Genomic DNA, 21,522 nt, shown 5'->3' with positions numbered 1-21,522 from the left:
GCCAGGCTGGTCTCGAACTCCTGACCTCAGATGATCTGCCTGCCTTGGCCTCCCAAAGTGCTGGGATTACAGGTGTGGGCCACCATGTCTGGTCCCCAAAAGGTCTTTATTGAGTAAGTAGAGTGTTGGATGGGGGACCGGAAAGAGTTTCCCTCTCTGTGAAGTGCCAGAGGGTACATGCCTTCTCACCACGTTCTTGGAATCATCCTGTTAATTTTTCACTCTGGAGTGTCAGGAGGAGTTTATATAAAGGGGTTATGCCCTTTCTCTGCTCCCTTGACATCTTTACCATGAGAGAGCCCAGAACAGTGGGAGGGCTAGAATATGCCCCTCCCCAAATATACACATTCAGCCTGGCCACTTCTGACATACTTAGGACTATAAAGGGTTTCCATGGAGGAGAAAAGTCGACCATTTTACTCCACGGAAATCCTGACTGCACAAGGAGAGTCGTTTCCAACCTCATTAGGCTCTGGATCTCTTAGGGTCCTTCAGCTTCTTACCTCTTTAGCCCAAGAGGCTGTCCAGGGTATCTGATCCTGGTTGTTTGGTCCTTAACTCTTGACCCCATGGAATGCATATCCCCTCCCCAGGAGGCCCCCTGCCCCTCTTCCCTTCCCCCAAACCAGACGTATGTACCCACCCTAGGCTCCTATTCTCCATACTCAGGCACAAGTGTTTCCAGTAATCCAAAGCATTGGAGTCTTCCAAGATAAATTCAAGACTGGTTGAAGCAGAGAGGTGGAAACCGGGGCCCAGTAACTAAGCATGTATGGAGTCAGAGAAAGCCTAAGCGGCACTACATCATCTGCAATGAACTGGGTTTATTGTTAGAGTTGGAGGTGGCTCCGTTACAGCAGCTGGGAACTATAGCAGGGAAGTGTGGGGAGGAGCAGAGCACAGCAGCACGGGGAGGGTGGAGCTAGGAAGAACACAAGGTGGGCTCATTTGGGTTTCCCAGTCGCTTGGCAGAGAAGGTAAGCCCACATGACTACCAGCTTCTGGGTTTCTCAGTCTGGCAGTAGTCTGGCAGGGCTGCTCACTGGCTTGCTTGGGGTGAGGTCCTCTCCTGGGGTGGTATTTTCAGCCTGTTTTCATTTCACTCTGTAGGAGTTAAGCTATGGCTCAGCTTCTTCTCCCTTTTTCCTTCCTCCCTCTCATTTTCCCTAAGTCCTCTGGCCTGGCCTCCACCTCCCAGATCCTCTGTCCAAGAGCAGGTTTGGAGAGGCAGCCAGTGTTCCCATTTCAGCTGCAGGATGGCATAGTGGAATGTTGGGGGAGTCACACATTGCTGGGGTGTCAAATGTTGGGATGTCAGGCAGTGGCTTATTTTTAACCCATTACACACCAGGCCACAGCAGATGACCACATGCACAGAAGCCAAGCAGGGGATGAGAAGGGATCAGGATAATTGAAACGGGGTGAGTAAAAACTTCAAAGAGTCAGGGAGTTTGAAAGAATTCTGGCATTGGGGCTTGGGCTCTCCTTGCCCTTTTGTGCTGTCTGGACACAGCCCTGGGATGTGAATGGTATAAAGCAGGGGCTGGGGGATAAGCTCCTTTCTCCTCTCACCAGTCTGTTGGTCTAAAGAGCTTCAAGTTTTAAATTGAGACATTCAGATACTGAGGGAAGCAATAGAACAGTGTAGCAGTGGGATACCCCCAGGCCCCTGCTAGAATTCAGACCCTGGTGGGTGAGGAGATGGGGGATGGGAAATGGAGAAAAGGATGCAGCTCTGGGCACCTCACTGACAGTATCCTGCCCCCAGGTCACATAAATTACTATTGGAAATCCTTCCCGGGATGCCAAATAAATAGATTGAGATAAAGAGGTCCCTGGAGTTGGGGATATAATCTCCCTCTACGAGGGAGGAGGTTGCTCTCTGAGACCCATCCTCAGTCCCCATTCAATACCAGCATTTGACAGTGCTAGGAGAGGGTTCTCAGGCATCAGATGCTATCTTATTCTAATTTTTCCCCTCCCCCATCCTCTCCCTGTTAACTTTGGTTTGAGACCCCTCTCAGGAATGGATGACGGGGAGGGACAACCCCTCCCACTTAGCCCAGCCCAAGTCCCCACAACAAGACATCTCCCTCCCCTCCCCCTAGCTCCCATGTCCCTCAACCCCAGAGGACTCAGCAGTAGCCATTCTCTAAAGGAGCTGGGGGAGTGGATCCTTGGGGAAGGGAGGGCGGCTCTTTCAGAACTCAATCTTGCAGGCAGGGAAGGACTCATCCTGCATGACCACGGTGCTGCTGCTAGCCAGGACCAGGACGTTCAGTTGCTGCTGCTGCTCGTGAGTTTGTTGGTACCACTCACGAGTCACCTCCGTGTCATGAGTAGGGATCAGAGTCACCTAGGAGGGAGATAAGACATGCCTGATGTGAGAACATGAAGGGAAGGTAGGTGAGGGGAAAGGGGCACCCGATGGTCTCAGAAGCAGCCCTGCGGCCCTTAGAAAAGGCCCATCCTTTAATAAATAGGGACTGTGTTCCACTATTGCCTCTTGAGTGAGCTTTGACCAGACTACTTCCTTGGTGTCCTTTGCTACTCACCTGAAGATTCTCCCCCCACTGGGCCTTGCCCTCCAGAAGGGCATCCAGCACAGCCCGGCTTGGCTCTCCATTGGCAGGGTCATTCCCACTGACCACATAGTAGGATGCACGCACTCGACGGAAGAAGTCAAGGTCAGCAGTCTTGCCACTGCAATGATTCGGGATGTAGGCGAGATCCACATATACAGGGGCACCAGAGCCGCCCTTGGAACTCAAGGCCACTGTAGAGACAAGCCAGGATTCATTGTAGAGGAAAAGTGGAACCCTTTTGGCAACCTTCCCCTCTTTCCCACTCCTGGAGTCTGACCAGCCACACCCAGCCCTAACCCACACTCTCTGCCACGTTTCATGATATACGTACTCGGTCCTGCCTTGAGTCCATTGACTAGGCCTTTGGACATGGGGCTGTGTCCATCCTTTTCCTCTGCTGGGGTGACCTGGCTTGTAGTGCTGCGTGGTCGGGGTGGGGCCCGGGATGCTCGATCTGCAGGCCCTTTACCAGGGGTGGGTGAGCGTTTTCCCCGAAGATCCAGACGCCGTGCAGGAGACGCTGGCTTGGCCTTGCCTGGGGCCCTGCGCCCTACTCGCCCCTGAACCTTCTCCTTCTCCCGTAGCCTCTCTACTCTCCCAGACTCTGAGCTGAGCCCCTCGGGGTCGGCCATGCACACATCAGGGCGGGGAGGGGATGGGCGGGGGTCTGGCTGTGGGAGAGGGGGTGGGTCGTGGCCAGGCCTGGGGTGGTGAGTACCACTGACACCCCCAGCTTTGTCCACAGGCAGGAAGTCCCCGTCTTCATCTGAGTCGAGGGCTGCCTCAGCTGTGATGGATGGGCACTCCTCAGTTTCTGGCGGGACATCAGAATCTGACTGTGAGGAGCCTGAGTCACTGGCTGATGTGGGGGGTGTCTCATCAGTCACAGGGCATGGGCCTCCCGTGGTCCCTGGCCCTCCTGCCCGACGCCGCCCCCCTCTTCCTACTAGTCGAGCTTCCTCAGTTGAGAGGTCGCTATCATCTGTGGATGGGGGCAGAGGTGGGTTCAGGAAGGATGGGGAGAGCTCCCCACGATGGGGCCGGGGCTCAGTGGCACATCCCTGGGGCCCAGCTTCGACCTCGGGAGAGGCACTGCTGGATGGGCCCCCGGAGCCCCCTGCAGGACACAGTGGCTGCTCAGGGGAGAGCAGTGTGTCAGGCCGGGAGCTCCTCTCAGCTCCTTCAGGCCAGGCTCCACGTTCCCAGGCAGGACAAGCCGCAGCCTCTTCGTTTTCAGCCTTGGCTGGGGCAGGGCCTGGGGGGTTAGGGCTGCTTTCAGTTGGGCCATTGGCTGCACAGTCCTCAGAGGGACCCTGGAAGGGGCTTGGCTTCTCCGTGGCTGCCCCTGAGCACTCCAGGTGGCACGGCAGGGTGCCATCACCCATGTCTCCAGGCAGGCTTGGAGCCGGAGCTAGGGCCAAGTCCAGTGAAGCTGGGGGTGCTGGGCTCAGAGGAGTGAGGTCCCAGAGGCTGTGGGCAGCTGGTTCCGTTCCTGGGTCCAGCTCTCCAGACTCCTGTTCTGCAGCCTCAAGGCCTGGAGAGAAGCGCTCAGCCACACTCGAAATCACAGGTGTGGTAGCTTCAGAGGAGGAGCCATCAGACAGGGCTGGTGAAGCAGGTCGTGGCAGATTGGAGAGGAGAGGGGCCCCAGGAGAGCTGGGTGATGGGAGCTGGGGCAGCGAGGAATCCAGGCTGGGGGCCTTGGTCACTTCCAGGTATTCATCATGCCGGGTTCTGGTGGGGGGTCCTGGAGCCAGAGCCAGAGCTCGGTCCCCAGAGAAGGCAAGGGAGCCACAGGGTGCTGAGCGGGGTTCAGCTGGAGAGGGTAGCTGTGGGGGAGCTGGCTGCAATGAGGAGAAGCCAAAGGCTGAAGCAGGGAAGTCCAGACTGGGTCGGGCAGGCCCCAGGTGTGAGTCCAAGGGAGGGCTAATTCGTGCCTCAGTTTCTGGCCATAATGTGGGGGGCCCCATAGAAATGGGGTGAGGAGGACTTGGGGATTGGGCCTCTTTTTCTGACTGTTCCCGAGCCCCCTTCTCCAGTTCTGAGTCACTAGTGCTGTCATCCCAATGACTCCGGCCTGATTCCTTGGGGGATGGGGACCTCCTATCTGGGCTGCAGCTCAGGATGTTACCATTAAGAGGGGGGCTTGGGCCTTTGCTCAGGATAGGAGCACGGGGGGGAACTGCAGGTGGGGTGAGGCTGGGCTCCACACTTGGCCCTGGCTCTGGCCTTGGGGGTACAGTGGGTCCTGCCAGGGCTGCATAGCTGAAGGTTGGAGTGTCAGATTGGAGGCTCTTGGGTGAGACAGGAGATGAAAGCTCCTTCTCTGCAGATGTGTTTCGGCCGGCAGCCTCCTCCTTGGTTGAGAGGCGTGGGGGCCAATCCCCAGCTGCTCCAAGTGGAGGCTCTCTAGTGGGGCATGCAGGGCCAAGCCCAGTAAGCATCATCTGCTCATAGATGTCTGCATACTGAAAGCTTCTCTCATCAGGATAGGGTGTGGGCTCTCTCTGCTCCGGCTCAGTCTGCTCAGGCTCCATGGTGGCATGGCTTTTGCTGGCCTCTGGTACCTTTGAGCTGTGTGAGCTTTTGTCAGGAGCCTCAGCCCTACCTTCTTCTTCCCTTTCCCCTTCAGCCTTGCGGTAGTCCTTCCCCAGCGGGGAGTACGGCCCACCTTCCAACTCAGCTGCCCCCTCCTGCACTGCAGCCACCACACTGTCATACTCAGCTGTGCCCCAAGAGAAGGGTGCAGGAGTGTGGGGCTCTGGGACAGGGGTGGGGGGACCTGGAGCTGGGGAAAGGGGTGGAGGGGGGAGGGGTCTGTCCTTGGGCACCCAGGGTGGGATGTCAGCCAGCCATGAGGGGGTAGTGGGTTCATTTTTCATGGGTGGCATGAGCTTAGGGTCTGGGATAGGACTCTCTTGTCCTGGGGCTGAAGGAACCCTTTGTCCAACCATCTCAGGTGGGGAAGCCGGAGGGGAGATGATCTCAAAGGGAGAGCGGGTCAGTTTGTCCTCTTCCTCTGGTGGCAACCCAACTGGTGATTCAGCAAGCCAGCGCTCCACCTCCAGCCCCTTCTGTGGGGAGGATTCCTGGAAATCCTTGAAGTCTGAGGCCCAGGGGCTCCGGGTTGTGTGTTCCCGCGGGGGCACTTCTTGCTCATCGTCTGGGCCCTCATCTAGGAAAGTACTTTCCCGTTCCTCAGTGTAGCGTGGGCGGGCCCCCTGACCATCCAGCTCGTGAGGGAACCAGACTTTCCGCTCACAGCTTAGCTCCCTCCAGTATGTGTCCTGTTCCAAGGCCACATCCTCTCTGCCTCTCCAATACCTACTGTCCTGCTCAGGAGATGTGTCCTCCCATGCCGGGGCAAGCTCTTTCTGTTCTCCAACCGGCTCTTCTCTGGTAGGAGATGTTTCTCGCCACTCCTGGACCACATCCTGCCCCCTCCAGTACTTCTCTTCCTGCTTTCTGGCCTTGCCCTCCTGCACTAGGCTCTCTTCCAGGCCCAGAGCTTTGGTCTTCTCCAGAAGAGCTTCTAACTTCTCTTCCATGGCCTTGACCTTTTCTGGGGATTTTTCCTCTAGCATCTTTGGTTTCCTGGTTTTATCCTCCTGCAGTAGGCTCTCCTGCTCCTGAGTTTGGTCCTTCTCTTCCAGAGCCTTAATGTTTTGTTCCAGGGCTTCATCCTTCTGTCCCAAAGCCCAGTATTTTTGTTCTAAGGCCTGATCCTTCTTTTCTGAGATTTTATCCTTTTGTTCCTGGGCCTGGTGTTTCTGTTCAGGGGCTTTGTCTGTCTGTTCTAGGTCTCTGCCCTTCATTTCAGTGACCGTGTCCTCTGGAGCCTTATGTTCAACACGTCTGACTTTTTGATCTAAGGCTTTGTCTATCTCTTCTGGGATCTTATCCTTCTTTTCCAGGACCCGGTCCTTTTGTTCTAAGTCTTTATCTTTTGGTTCCAGAGCCTTGTCCTTCTTTTCCAGGACCCGGTCCTTTTGTTCTAAGTCTTTATCTTTTGGTTCCAGAGCCTTGTCCTTCTGTTCCAGGGCTGTGTCCTTTTGTTCTAAGGCTTTGTCTTTCTCTTCTGGGATCTTATCCTTCTGTTCCAGGGCCTTGTCTTTTTCTTCTAAGTCTTTGTCTTTTGGTTCCAGGGCCTTGTCCTTCTGTTCCAGGGCTGTGTCCTTTTGTTCTAAGTCTCTGCCTTTTTGTTCTAAAGCCTTATCCTGCTGTTTCACAGCCTCGTTCTTTATATCCAGAGCCTCATCTTTCTGATAGATGGCTGTGTCCTTTGGCTCTACCTCCTTGTGCTCCAGAGTTTTGTCTTTCTGCTGTAAAACTTCATCCTTTGGCTCAGGTTCCTTCTTCTTCTGTTCTGAGGTTCTGTCCTTCAACCCTGGAACTTTATCTTCCCACTCTATGGCAATGTCCTCCAAGGCAGGGCTTGGCAAAGACTCAGGACTCTTGGAGAAGGAGCTCTCAGGTGTCAGAATGTGTTCACCAGGGCTTGTGATCGCCCCAGGTAAGTACTTCCCATTTCCTGAAGGTGTAGAGTGAGAGAATGAGCTGGCAGGTGATTTCCTGTCAAGGCTCTCATCTGTGATGTTTGTCTGTGCAGAGTATCGAGTCGTCCCGTCTGTGGGAGGTGACACTGTGGCTGCATGGGGCTCTGGAACAGACATGGGAGCTGCGTGGTGAGAGGTATCCTCGGCCTGCATCAGATGCCCCGTTTCTTCCTTCCCAAGGTTTAGTTCCCCAAACTGGAGGGTGCCAAGGCTTTCTGGAGAGAGTTGCTTAGAAGAGACATCCAGGGAGGTCTCCTTGCTGGGACTCTCTTCTGACAGAGAAAGTGACTGGGTGTCTTCTGGAGATACCTCTGGCCAACGGTCTGTGTGTAGGTACTGCTCTGTCAGGCCACAGGGAGACTTGGGGGTGGGCTCTTGGTTGGCAGTGTCTGGGGAGGCCACGCTGAGGACAGAGAGGGATTCTGCATCGTCAGGAGAGAGGCTTCTGTCAGGATATCTGAGCACCTCATCTTTCTGAGGTTTGACAGGTTCTTGGGGTAATGTCCTCAAACCTCCGGGAAGGGCTTCTGCTCCCAGAATGGGGCCTGTGGGCTCTCCTGCCTCCATAGTCTCAAAGACTATTGCTTTATCCTGCTCTGGCAGCAGTTGAATGGTACAGCCTGTAAGTCTCTCATCAATGCTGACAGGTGCTTCCTGGGCCTGGGGGCTCCTGGGAGGAGGAAGCTTCTCTTCCTTCTCTAGTGTGCCCTCTTCAGGCCCTGGCTTGACTGTCTCCTCCACAGCATCTTCCTTGCCCACACCTGGTGTGCGCTTAGTGTCTCCCCAGGAGTCTGCTTCCTGAAAGTCTTGGGGCTCAGACTTTTCTTCCACTGGGGACTGATGAAAGGGTGTGTGGGTGGCACTGGGTGGGCCAGATGGTGGAGGAGAAGCCATCTTCACTGTGCTGTCATCTGGGCTAAGGCACCGCTCCTCCGCTTCTCCAAGGGCTGGTTCCCCTGGATGTAGGGCATGCCCAGGGGCACTAAACACTGGAGTTCCATATTGACTGCAAAGTTTCTCAGACATCCCTACATTTGCTGTCTCCTCCTCTTCCTCTTCCACAGCTCTTTCTCCAGACAAGCCTTTCCCTATGATCTCTCCTCTCTTCTCTGACTCCCCAGTCACAGAGAAGTCCTCACAGGGTGGTGATTTGAAGCCCTTGTCTTCTTCCAGTGAGGAGGTGGGTGAGATGGTACCAGCTGATGGCACATAGTCCAAGCCCTGCGTAGCTTCAGTACGGGAGGAAGGGATGCTTGTGACTGTGTCAAGCAGCAGGGAGCTCTTGCCTGTCTCCTCTGTCTGGGGAGCTGTAAGTGAGGCCACAGATTGGTCCTCAGCCACTGATGTGGCAAAGGAAGAAAGTTTGTCACACTCAGTTATTGAAGTGGCTGAGGACACATGTTCCTCTTCAGCCAAAGGGGCAGCCACTATGTTAGTGGGGTAGGTGAGTTCAGTCTCTGGCGCTCCATAGACTTTGCCAGAGGTAGCAGGAACAGCACTATCGGCAGGTTGGCTGGCTTCGAATGGGCCAGCACCTTCAGGCCCGGGGAGGTCATATGTACTTGTGTGAAATCTGGGTGGAGCTGGGCGCTCCTCTGGCTCATCATGAATCTCCTCATCTGAGATGGTCTGCTCAGTCTCTGAGTAGCCAGGGATTGTCTCATCCTGGATGTAAGAGACATGCTCAGTGGCTCCTGCAGGTGTGGTCAGGCTGCTTAGGAATGACGAGGTCTCCTTCTCAGGGGCCTTGCCCTGGAGTCCCAATTCCCGACCCCCAAAAGCCTCCCTGCTCCTTGGAGTTACCTTCAAGGCTTCCTGCATATGTTTTTGGTAAAAACCCTCAGCTTTTGTCGCGTCCTCTTCCTCCTCATCTGAAGGGTGTACCTCCTCCATGTCTTCTAACTCAGCCTTTTCTATCACATCCTCCTTTACTTCAGGTTCACTTTCCTCTCTGGCTTCTGTTCTGTCTGGGAGCCTCTCTGATTCCCTCTGTTTCTTTTCCTCCCAGGTATCTTTCTCTTCCTCTGTTTCAGCCCCAGAGTCTAGGCCTCTGTCCTTGCTGCCTTGTTCCTCAGGGACCTCTGGGACAACCTCTTTCTCCTTCATCACATGTTCTTCTTGTCCCAGCCCTGGAACACAGGGTGGTGTTGCCTGGATAGCTGTACTTGGGGGTCCCTCCTCTGCAGTGTCTAGAGGGAATGGCTTATCTCCTAGTCCCATGTCCCTTTGTTCAGCCAGCAAAGCCCTCTCCTCACGCTTCATCTCCTCAAAGTCCTGTGTGAGGTCCTCTGGTGAGGACAGGACCAGCTCCCTGTGCCCACTGATGGTTGGGAGTGGTACAGCCCCCTTCTGGGCTGGGGGTGTCCGGGGCTCGGAAGACAGCTCCTTCTCCCCACGGACAGCACGGCTCCTGTCTACTTTGACTCTTCCAGGGGCCTTGGCTTTGTAGAGGGTCTTACGTACCTCAGGAGTAAAGGGCTTTAGGTCTGGCTTGGAAATCTTCTTGACCTCAGGTTTGGTATCTTTCCTCTTCTCCTCCTTCTTGGCATCCTTCTTCTCCTCCTTCCTTCCTTCATCCTTCTTGAGTTCTTTCCTCTCTTTTTTGATCTCTTTTTTCTCCTTGTCTTTTTTTTCTTCCAGCTTTGATATCTTTTCTTTAAGGTGCTTTTTCCCTACCTTGTCTTTGATCAGCTTTCGCTTCTCTGCCTTCAGTGCCTCACTTGACTCTGTCCTCACCTTCTCAGGCTTGGCAGGCTTCTCTGGGGGCTTCTCAGATGACTCTTTTGCCTTCTTCTCTGTTTTGGCTAACTCCTTGGCCAGCTCTGAGCGGGCCTCCTTGGCTCCCTCTTCCACCACCTCCTCCCGTTTGGCCAACTTGCTCACGGCTGTCTTGGTAGTGGCTTTGAGGCTCTCCTTGCTATCAGCCCGCTGTTTGATTTTGCTGGGCTTGAGGTTGGTAGGCACAGCCCCAGAAGCCAGGTCCTTCTGTGTGGCCACAGGGTAACGCAGGAAGTCCAGATGCCGAAGCTTTTCCAGGCCCTCCAAGATCTTGTTTTGGGGAGCATTTCCTGGAAAAAGCACACGCACAATCTTCTCAGTGGGGTTGGCTGGTAGCCAGACCACCAGAGCAGTGATAGAGGTAAGGTAGGGCACGGAGATCTCAGCCTCCTTCCCATTGGCCAGCACGATGCCTGTCTTGGCTTTACTATTTCCTGCCCACTTTTGCATGAGGAACTGCATCTCCTTGCTGTCCTTGACAGGGTTGAGGACATACATATCCAGCCGGCCCACACCCATTTTGTGGAAGAGGGTCAGTGGCTCAATGGTGTTGCTGACCACACGATACAGAGGCTCAGCCTGGATGCCCAGGCGGTTTAAGTGCTGCAGAGTGAGGCAGGCCTCCTCAATGCTGCGCTTGGCTTTCCGGGAGGCATCAGGAAGCCGCAGCTTTTCAGGCACGTTGAAAAAGACAACTCCAAGCTCAGGGGAGATAAGGTTCTTCACCCAGTCGCTGTAGCTGCTAGAGCCCTGGGACTGCTCCTCCTCTAGCTCTGCCACTTTGCGCTGCAGTAGTCCATTGATGCCTGGCAGGTTGTCTGCCCCAATGTGTGTGAGTAGCACCGAGTCAATGCGGTCCAGATGCCGCACCAGCTTCCAAAAGCAGGACTTGCGATCAGAGCCACCATCCACCAGGATGTTGAAACCATTGACAGCAAAGAGGGCAGAGTCCCCACGACCACCTGGGAAGATGTAGCAACAAGGCTTGGAGAGCTTGAGAAAGCCCCCTGAGGTGGGGGGCTCTAGCAGGTCAAATGGGGATGGCACGTCCACAGTCTCAGAGACATACTCGGAGAACTCAGCCACGCCATCCATGGTGGGCAGCGTGGGCTCAGGGTTTAGCCGGAGGTGCAGGGTCTCTTGGGAACTGGATAATCCCAGGTGGCTCCAATCACCTTCCCCTAAGCACGACACGGTGAGGAAGGCCTGGATCCCAGGGTCTCTATTGCTGAGCAATTGGGAGATCTAGAAGAATAGGAGATAGAAACCTGATCAGGTCACTAGAGTTGTTTTGGTCTGACTCAGATTCAGTACCCTAATCTTCACCTCTCTCCAAGGTGAACTCTTACCTTTCTGCCAGGAACCCCCATGGTCAAGCAACATGAGACTTTCCCTTAGATCCCTCCCACAGCTCTAGTGCTGCCCTTTCTCCTGGACACTCTGGCATGGAACTTACCTCGGGGTTGTGAAGGACCTGGGCAAAGTTTTCATACGAGTAGGTGCCACTCTGTAGGACGAGGTCTCCCCCGGGCTCCAAACTTTGCCCACTCAAGATTAGTAGTTTATGAGCTGATGAGCTGCTAAGAAGATGGTGAACCTGGAATGGAAGAAGGGGAGTGGTCACAGATCTAGGAAATCCAGGGGAAGGCAATGAATGGCTCCTCAGTACCTCAAGAACATGCTCCCAACTGGTGTCCGTCACAACACCTCCAGAGTCGGCTGGGGACAATAAGTCAGCGTAGATGGCAGAGAGAGGAATGCTTGGCCTAATAGTGGTAGCACTGGCAAGGGTGGGTATAGCACTTGCATGAGGCCTGCTTGGCAAGGCACAGGCCCTGGCCTTACCTCAGAGCTGATGCTGTCTGCACTGGGATTTACCAGGATGATGGTCTCTAGGATCTCACTCTGGTGGCAAAGGGTCCTCTGGCCTGAGGGAGAGATGTAGGAATTTATATTGAGAATAGGTATAGAAATTGTGGTACAGGAGAGGAAAGAATATGCTATCAGGAAATGGGGCTTAGAGGAAAGAGAAACTTGGGTATCCTTAGGCTCTGTCACCTTGGATACTGCTGAGTAAGGTCTAGGAACTGGCTCTTCCAGCCCTTCCCTTAGAGGGCTTCCACCTCCCCTCTCCCACATTGGCTGTCCTCTCCTTCCCTTCATCTACCACACCCTCTGCTGCCTGTGCCCCCACCCCTCTGCCTGGAACTATGGTCTCAGACTGCCCTGTTGACAAGAAGCTTTTGTCCTTCTCGAGCACTAAGCTCCTGGTGCTGCCTGGGGATGGGGGCTCAGCTGGAGAAGAGGGCCCCTGGGATGATGATCCTCACTTCCCTTTCTCCTTCCTGGCTTGCCTCTGCCCTGGGGTTTCCTGCCAGCAGAGTGTCTAGAAATAAGGAAATAGGAGCTTCTGTATGGTATCTATAGACTCCCTACCCTTCTTGCCATCCAAGTCCAGAATTCCTGTTCCAGAAGACCCAGAGAAGCCTGTGCTATGTAAACTTTTGGGGTTTTATGATTCAAAGAATGAACACAGAACTTCCTGTTCTGTCCTCTGGTTCCTCAGAGGCCAAGCCTGCACTAATACACATGCATACAATCATATTGTTCCCACTCAAAAGTTTTCACAGCACCCTCTTCTACCTCATCTTCATGTCCCAAGTTTCAGAGAGGCCAGATTCACTACCCCACAACCTATTCCTTGTGAACAGTTTCTTCTCTCATCTTTGCCCCTTTCCTAGGGGCCTCTGCCACGGACATGGGGAGTGAAAGGTTCTTGAACAAGAAACATATTAATAAGGAAGGAGCGATTCAGGGTGTTCCCCAGGCCATGGAGTAGATAAGGCATCCCCAAATCCCCTATTTCCCTTCTCCAGCCTCACATGAAACACCAAGCAATTCAGCAAAGAAAGAAAGTGGCAAATCAGACAGAAGATGCTGAAGAAAAATGCTGCCATCCCCTGCACCTGCCCTTCCTCTCCCAACCTCCTGTGAAATTGCAGTACATGGTGGCATTAACCTAACAGAGCATCCAACAGATGGCAGTGGGCTGTCTGAAGGATACTAGTGGGAGGGTTCATAATTTGTCCCTTAGACCCTCTTCTGTGACCCAGCTGTCTCTTCTTTCTGGGGCTTGGACAAGAGAAGCCTGGGGCCAGGGCCTTTGTTAAGAGGAAGAGCCATGGTGCCAGGATCAGGCAGATCTGGCAGCACAGGGCTGCAGATGCAGCTGTGGGGGAAATGAACGATGGATGGTGTCAGAAGACCAAACCCCATACAGGGTGGGTTGGGCCAAAGGGGAATTCAAGGGTTCCCTTCTATACACTTGAGAATTGAGGGAACATTTGAGATAAATTCAGAGGACAAGAGCCACCTCAGATGTAGGCAAGGGCAGGGCTTGGGGCAAGTGAGGGATAATCAAGGTTCGGGAAGCTGCCAGCCTTAAGTAGTTCAGATTTAGAAGGGCAAGAGCTCCCTCCACACAAATAAGGTCACAGATTTGAGGTAGGAGGGTCAGAAAGACAAATATCTATAGCACACACTGATTTGCTTTCTATCTACCACTCCCCACCCCCAACCATTTCTCACGGTCCCGATTTATCACCACAAGACTTCTATGATCCCAATTCCTGTCCTGACATAAGGTCCTATTCCTCACCCTATCCCTGGGAGTGGTACTGACTTGAAATTACATGGTTTATATCCTTCCTGTGCCTCTCTTTTTCAGGCCTGGGAGAAAGCCGTTTCTTCTCCCCTGACTCTCTCACTGAAGGGAACTGACTCGTTTTTTCATTTTTCTTTGGAGAGGACGATCTTGTGAGGCAGGGGCACACAGTGCTAGGCCAGTGCTGGAGTGGGGGGTGGGCAGCGGTGCGGAGGCTGAGCAGGCAGGAGGGCAGGTGTCTCCGCAGTGAGGCAGAAGGGGAGGGGGGCCGTTTGGGCAGCTGCAGTTTGCCGCAGTGTGTGAGTGTGCGCGCTGAGCTCTGGCTCCAGCTCCGCCCCCACCCCCCACCCCAGCATGACAAGTCATTTTCTTGGCTGCTTCTGCATGGGGGGTGGGGATTGGGGGGATGCAGAGAGAGAGAAGAAACTGGCTCCTCTGTTCAAGAGCCCCCATCTTGGGAAGAGAAGCAGAGATGGGGTGGGGGTAGGGCTGAGACTGGGAACCTGTGAGGTTGACACGACGGGAAATGCAGGGCAGCCACTGGGGAGGGAGTTCTCCATCTCCAGAGTGGCCTCAGCGGGGCCAGAAAGCGGGGGTTTAGAGTCCCAGTCTAAAGCTAGCCACCGGGAATAGGGTAGGGGGAGCCCAGTGCAAACCGGTTGATCTGTGCGGAGGCGCGAGCCACGTCTTAGTGACCCTTTCCTCCCTTCTTTTCCGTAGTGTCCCCCACCTTCCCTTACTTGGCAAAAACTCACTGCCCTGCTCACCCCCAGCACAGGAGCAGCTGAGCAATCCGGCAGCTGACACCCAGGGGCCCTCCCATTAGGCACATTCCCATAACATCCCCCTTTCTCTCAGATTCTTCTGCCTCTGACCAGAAACATAGCCCCCAAATTCCTCCAGCACCCTGGGCTGCCAGGCAGAGCCAGTGGCACCATCCTCTGCTGCTGTCCCAGGCTGATGTCTCCCACCCCCGCCCAGCTGGAGAGGTGGACTGTCACAGCCCCTGGTGGCCTCTGGTTCTGGGTCCAGGCTGGGCCCACAGCCAGTCATGTTCATCTTCTCTCTCCATTTCTCCAGCCTGCCTTCTGCCACTGGGCTAGTTCCAGACGCATCAGATTAGGTACCAACCAGCACCCTTTCCATGACCCCCATCCCACCTCCCCATCACAGTGTATCCCCAGATGCCAAGCCCTTTGGTTCGGTTCTTACCCTGGGGTGTAGGAGGAAGCCTCTCATGGAGGCGGCAGCTCCGGCCTCAGCCGGCAGCTTCAGGGAAGAGTCTGCAGCACTTGGGGTGGGAGTGGGGGGGGGGTGCTTGATGAGGAGGGCGGCGCCAGGGCGGGGAAGAGGGGCTGGTCCGTGACGAGGCACTGGAGACTTAACTGTTTCTTTGCCTTCACGACATCCATGCTCCAGTGCTTTTGCTTGGCTCTGTGGGGCTGAGGGATTGTTTAGCAGCTCAAAGAGCTTCTACAATGTCCTATGGCCCACAGGACCTTTCTCTCCAAACCCTGCTTGGTTAGGAAATACTCTTTTAGCATCAGCCAAAAGACCAAAGCCCCATGCTAGGGCACAGAGCGAGGCTACAGGAGGCATGAGCTGCGTGGGCTCTCCCCCTTCTCTTAGAAACCATCTGCTGCCTCTCTTCCTCAGATGGACCCAGGGAGTGACCTTCAGTCCCTGGAGGAGCAGGAGACAAAGGCTATGGGCCCAAAAGCATGGGGTAGGAGTGGGGAACTGCTTAAGAGAAAGGTTGGGGATGGGGAGATGTGCTGCCTTCTTCTGAACCTCAGCCCTACAGAAACCAAGGAGGGCAGAAATAAGTCTTATTTTAGGGTTAGAGGGTAGTTTGAAATTCTGGAGTGGACACATGGTCGCTAGCCTGCTGGGGTGGGGCACAGGGACCCTGAGAGCTACAAGAAGTTCTGTGGGAATGCAGCATAACACAGTAACCACACAGGCACTGATTCTTGGGATTCTTGAGTCATTGGATATGAAGAGACAAGTCCCTGAAGGGACAGGGAGCTTTCTGCCTTACAGTGAAGGAGTTAACAAGCACCAAAATGGATCACCAGGGCCTCCGGACCAAGCAAGGTTGTAGGCCAATTATTAAATGTAACAGAAGTACTCTTTAGATTAAAAAAAACAAAACAAAACCCTATAATGACTTTGTAGGGTAGTTGGGTTCCTGCTCTCTCCTTGTCTCTTTGCCATCTCTGTATTATATTATTTTGATCCTTCTAATGTTGATCCTGTTTCCCTTAGTCTCTACCTCCGATTCAGATTTAGTAAAGTGCTCTAGGACTCAAAGGAAGGATCTGGAGAGCGACGGCACTTCCTTCCAACCTGAGGATGCCATGCTCTTACATAGTCCTTCCCTGCCCTCTTCCCATCCACCCTCCCCAGTCCTGGCCAGCTCCAAAGGCCTTCCTCACAATCAGAGCCGCACACTCACACCCCAACACTAGCCCCACCCTTGCCCCAGGCTGCCAAGAGCTACTTTTGAAGGTCAGAGAAGCCAAAATAGTCTGTGCTCTCAGCATCCCCCTTAATTGCAGCCACAGGAGAGGAGGAGCTGAGTCACTAGTACTCTTGGGGGTTGAGGGGACAAAAGAGGAGCAATCCTTGCTCAGGTCCGGGGATGCAAATCTGCAACAATGGCAACAACCCCGTTTGGGCGGCCATCTGCAGAGATACACAGGGAACAGGCTGAGTTCCGAGCATCACAAAAGGGAAATATCCCTCTTCTGCAACTTCATCGTTCTTATTTCCTCCCACCTCAAGCCTTCTATCTCCTCTCTGCTTTCTAGGGCTTTCTTGAGTGTGTTAGGAGGGAAACTTGAGTAGACATTTAGTTTACGAACAAAATAACATTTCCCAGACCAATAGACAGCCCACCCATATTCTCAGCTGCCACCCCCAAGGGCCACACCCTGGGCATGGTGCCAACTCACAGGGGAGTTTTCCTTCAGCCTTCACCCCCTGAACAGCTACCCACCACAACCAACTCTCCACCTGCTGTATTCCTAGGCTCTGCTGCAATGAAATGGTGAGATGCCAAAGAAGAAAGAGAGGCTTGAGCTGAGATACAAAGTAAGATCCGAAAGCCCGGATTTGAGGCCTGATCCACCATTTTACTAATCATGCTGCTAAATAAGCGACTTAACCTCTCTCAAAGCCTGCTTCATAAACTATGAAATGAGTATAATATTAGTACCATCCTCCAATAATGTTGTGAGGTTTGAATTGTATAAAAGATGAAAAAAAAATGCTGCTTCATTCCTAGACTTTCAAATCTGCAATGTACAAATGCCACTGGAAGTCTTTCTCCCTTTTGTGGAAGATTTCTGAGAGGTCATCTAGGTGATCAAGGAAATCATAAATCAGGATCTCAGACCAGATCAACTCTGGAGAATTCTTAGCTCCCGGATAAACCTAGAACTAAAGATGCCAGCAGTATGAGACTTGAAATCCTATTCATGTCCTTGCTTTCCCATTTCAGAGAGCAATGCAGACCCCGGTTCTAGGGGTTAATGAGCTGCTGTATTAATTCAGGATAACTTTTGTATTGGTAGAAGTAATAGAGCTATCACTTCCTAAGTCCATCAGTGGAAATGGAGAGTCAGACCAAGGCCTCCAGACTGGTCCCTCAGCCTGTATTTTTTTTATTTATTTATTGAGACGGAGTCTAGCTCGTCGCCCAGGCTGGAGTGCAATGTCACGATCTCGGCTCACTGCAACCTCTGTCTCCTGGGTTCAAGCAATTCTCCTGCCTCAGCCTCCCGAGTAGCTGGGATTACAGGTGTGTGCCACCACCCTCGGCTAATTTTTGTATTTTTAGTAGAAAGAGCGTTTCACCATGTTGTCCAGGCTGGTCTCAAACTCCTAACCTCAAGTGATCCACCCACCTCGGCCTCCCAAAGTGCTGGGATACAGGCATAAGCCACCATGCCCGGCCCTGTGTTTTTTAGTCTTAGAATATTAGTTATGAATTATGAACCCCCTTCTATTTCCTATAGGTATCCAATAGTAAAAGAATCAGAGAGTTATTGAAACTCTGATTAATTGTCCTAATTGTTTCTGAATTTGTATTAGAATGCTCGGAAGATCCAGATTTTTTGTAGGGGTTAGAAAGTCACCACTGGAGAGACTACCTGGTACAAAAATCACCTTTGAAAACTTTTACCAGACTTGACCACTAGAAGGAGCTGGGCCACTGACTCTTTATCAGAGGGTCCCTTCTCTTCTGTGTGTGGGTATGTCATTGTGGAGGGTGCAGTGCCTAGGAATAATTGCACTCTCCTTGTCACTGTAGGGTACATTTTTGTCTGCTTTCTCAGCATTTTGGCCCAGGGCTTGAGGATAGGTGATAGGAATGGTGGCCCAGCCCGTGGGGTAGTCAAGCCATAACGCACTAGCATATCCCCTTGATCTCATCCCAGCTGCCTGGTCCCCTTTGCGTCCTTACTAACAGAAGGCTGAAGGGAGGGGCAGTGTCTGCAGCTGCTCTGGGCTGACTGTTGTTTGTGGGGACAGCTGAAAGAGGAGCCAGCAGGGGTGGGGCTGTGGCTGTCTTGAGCTGTGTGGGTTTTTCCAGGAAATTCTCTACTATTTTCCTGTGACATAGACAGACCATGATAAAAATGTCCAAACCTAAAAATATTCAGTATGCCAAAGTAAGCTCTGATCTAGAGTACATGGCCCGAAGCCCCTGGAGGACACCACAGCCAAACTCTCTGATGGAAAGGGCCTAGTAGGTGTTTATATATCAGTGCTTGTTTCTAAGAAGTGCCTGAGAATAACTATGTATTTCCCTGTAAGTGTCTTCCCAAGTATCCCTGCATCTTAATCTGAAGAATGGCTAAGTACTTTGGTTTCAATTATTTTCATTTCTTACATTATTCCAGAAAGCAGCCTACTCTCAAGTCTCTGTAGCCAAAAGGACAAGGTTAGAGAATTCAGTGTGAATTATTAACATCAGCAGATCATCCCCAAACTTCTGTTCAGTCATTAATTTCATCCTGTGTCATCCCTGTATCTGGCCTTGCACTAAAGCTCCCAGGAGTACTAAGTGGTAAAACTGCCGATTTTCATCATCAGTGATAATGGAGGAAGCCATGACATGAGTAATTCTAAACAGAAGCATTCTCAAAAGAGTGAATAGCCTTCTTTACAGGAAGCCAGTCACATCAGGAAGATGTCAGCCTCACATATACTAATATAAAATTGCTGTATATATTCCTAGGCTAATGGAGCTTTAGTCATATTAGCCTTATTTTCTCCAACTTCCTAGCAGCATCTATAAGCATCAGTGATCAGGAAATGATCAAAGATTTGGCAGTTAGGAGCAGTGGAAAAGGAGGAGAGGTAATTAAGGAAAGGTGACTACTATACTGGGTAATTGAGAATTATCTGTATAAGATATGAATTCAATCATTCAGTTGCAGTGACTGTTGACCTGGTTGGATTTTATATTCCATTAAGCTGCATGGATTGGTGTGTCAACATTTTCCAATAACATAACAAGATACCTAGCTCTTTTTTTTTTTTTTTTTTCCTGATGTGGAGTTTTTCTCTTGTTGCCTAGGCTGGAGTGCAATGGCATGATCTTGGCTCACTGCAACCTCCGCCTCCCAGATTCAAGCAATTCTCCTGCCTCAGCCTTCCGAGTAGCTGGGATTACAGGCATGTACCACCACACCCAGCTAATTTTGTATTTTTTAGTAGGGACGGGGTTTCTCTATTGGTCAGGCTGGCCTCGAACTCCCGACCTCAGGTGATCCCCCCCCCCCCCCGCCTTGGCCTCCCAAAGCATTGGGATTACAGGCGTGAGCCACTGCACCCGGCCTTAGCTCTTTTATAATAGCATGTAGAGCTTTCCGTAGTCACCTCACAGATATCTGTCATGGAATGGTAGTTCCTAAAATCTTATTTTCTCAAATCTCTAACCCACCCAGTCTTCCCACCCAGCAGAATGGGCAACTGCATTACGTGAGCTTTGATTTGGGCCAAATCTCAGAGTACAACTTGATCTTGTAGCAGTAAGTTCAGGAGCCCCTTCCTCCACTTTGGATTTGATGGTGCCCATCATCATGTAAGTACCAGGATTCCGCTGTGCCCTGGAGATCTGTTGGCTAAGCCAAAGCAGGAACCAGAAACCCTGAAACCTGTACAGCCTAAAGCAAAATGCTAAGCAAGGGTCTAGGAAGATAAATGGGGGATTCTGGGGTGTCTGTAAAGGGAAGCAGGGAGACCGGGGTATGCAGAAAGGGGAACACAAATGAAGAGAGTGAATTTTTGCATGAGAGATGATTGATCACTAAGAGGAATCCCTCATTTCTTTAGTGCGTGTCAACAGCTATCCACAAACAATCCTCTTCTCAGGGAGAAGTTATGTCCTCCAGGCTCCTTCCACTATCAAACCATGTCTGCAAAGTATATTTGGTATGTGGGGACAGCTATGGAATTCCGTGACTTTCCTCCTCTATAAAGTTCCTCCCTTCTCCTCCACCCAAACATCCTGCAAGGCAACTTCTCCCAGGGAGACTGGACTACTGCTCTTCTGTGACCAGCTCTTACCCAAAGGACTGAAATAAAACATTAGTCCTAACCTTTGACCTCTGAGGAGAAGTGAGCTAGATGCCGGGTAATGAAGAGTCTCAATTGTTGGTTCAAGTCAAAGGATGACAGGTCAATGTTCCAGGAGAGAATCCCTGTGGGAGAAAAACAAAGAGGGTTCTGGATAAGGTTGCGGGTTGTGGGGTGGTGACACTGCACGAATACTTTCAAGTTCATAGAACAGGTAAGGAGACGGAGGGTATATGGACAGTTGCCATGATCAGCCTCAGTGATGTCTCAAAGAAAGGTGGCTAGTAGTGGTATCTTTCTCCCAGTTTACGCCTTTTCTAGGCTTTGCCTGAGCCAGAGGGAGAAGGACAGAGTTTAGACTAAACTCAGCATTAATGAGTTTATAGGTAGGAATTTTCTTGTAAGGTTCCCCAGTTGTGGTGGAAGTGACACCTAAGGGCCTATTCCCAGATACTGAGGGCTACCTTCCCCACATTTACAGCTAAGTAGGATTCTAGGTTCGCCTTCTATGCTCCCTTCCTCGTCTCCAGCCCTCCACAGCTTGCTTCCACCCGCAGGTGGCTCCGCAGCACTGCACCACAGCCACAGGCACAGCACTGGGGAGGGAGGTGAGGACTTAGGAGCTGGTAGCCACGAAGGTCACTTCGTTGTTGGCTGCTGGCATTCAGAGATTTGAGATTTGTACGGGGCGTTCAGAAAGCTCCCCGTGCTGGCTCAGGGACCATAAAGAAGATACAGCAAGATAGGGACGTGGATTCTCCAGGGGATGGTGAGGACTTTCAGGACACCTGGTCCAAAACACTGCGGAGGAAGGTGTGACCAGAGGGCCCCAGGGGCTGCACAGAGCTTCGCTGCCTCAGGGAGACTGCGGAACGCCACGGAGTGTGCGGGAAGGATGGGCAAGCGAGATGTTAGTAGAGAGAGAGGATACGGACACATGGCATGGAAGATGCAGGTGACAAGGGCGCAGATCTTAGGAAGTGCACACTAGGGATGAAGATGCAGACGTATGCATTGGGAGTTGAATGCAGACGGCGGAGAAGCACAGGGTGGAGATGCCTGAAGCACAGCCAGAACAGTGGCTCACCTTGTTCAAGGTGGGCCCGCACGGCCCTCAGCTGACTCTCTGTACCGATATCGCCGATCACAATTAGCAAAGAGTGCTTCTGCAGGTCCCAGCGTGCAGTCGCCACCGCGGCTCCGGCCTCGAACAGCGGCTCCGCGGGGTTCTGAGCCAGCAGTGCTCCGGGACTTCGGAGCCCCAGCCCCGGAGTCGTCTCCATGGCAACGCCTTGAGGCCGCGCAGGCCCGGCCTCGGTCTCCATGGAAACGCCGGCGGAGTGTTAGG

The 21,522-nt window shown here is 52.6% G+C and overlaps 1 protein-coding gene across 3 annotated transcripts; it reads right to left on the bottom strand.

The window, feature by feature from the left end:
- Window positions 1–800: 800 nt before the first annotated feature.
- Window positions 801–21,507, bottom strand: MAP1A (microtubule associated protein 1A). Of its 3 annotated transcripts, none has more exons than XM_025390199.1 (7): window positions 21,262–21,507; window positions 20,198–20,299; window positions 11,765–11,847; window positions 11,376–11,516; window positions 2,917–11,164; window positions 2,556–2,776; window positions 801–2,356 (listed from the first exon to the last, which is right to left on the bottom strand). In XM_025390199.1, the coding sequence occupies exons 1-7, from the start codon at window positions 21,497–21,499 to the stop codon at window positions 2,201–2,203; spliced, it is 9,189 nt and encodes a 3,062-aa protein (XP_025245984.1). In that variant the 5' UTR covers window positions 21,500–21,507; the 3' UTR covers window positions 801–2,200. The 3 variants fall into 3 exon arrangements, with proteins under 3 accessions (XP_025245984.1, XP_025245986.1, XP_025245985.1); XM_025390201.1 differs by lacking the exons at window positions 20,198–20,299; window positions 21,262–21,507 and adding an exon at window positions 14,796–14,891 and having other exon boundaries at window positions 2,917–6,544; window positions 6,608–11,164; XM_025390200.1 differs by lacking the exons at window positions 20,198–20,299; window positions 21,262–21,507 and adding an exon at window positions 14,796–14,891.
- Window positions 21,508–21,522: the final 15 nt, after the last annotated feature.

This window comes from Theropithecus gelada, chromosome 7a, assembly GCF_003255815.1.
Source record: "Theropithecus gelada isolate Dixy chromosome 7a, Tgel_1.0, whole genome shotgun sequence".
Classification (NCBI taxonomy): Eukaryota; Metazoa; Chordata; class Mammalia; order Primates; family Cercopithecidae; genus Theropithecus; species Theropithecus gelada.
This window is presented reverse-complemented; position numbering and strand designations above follow the sequence as displayed.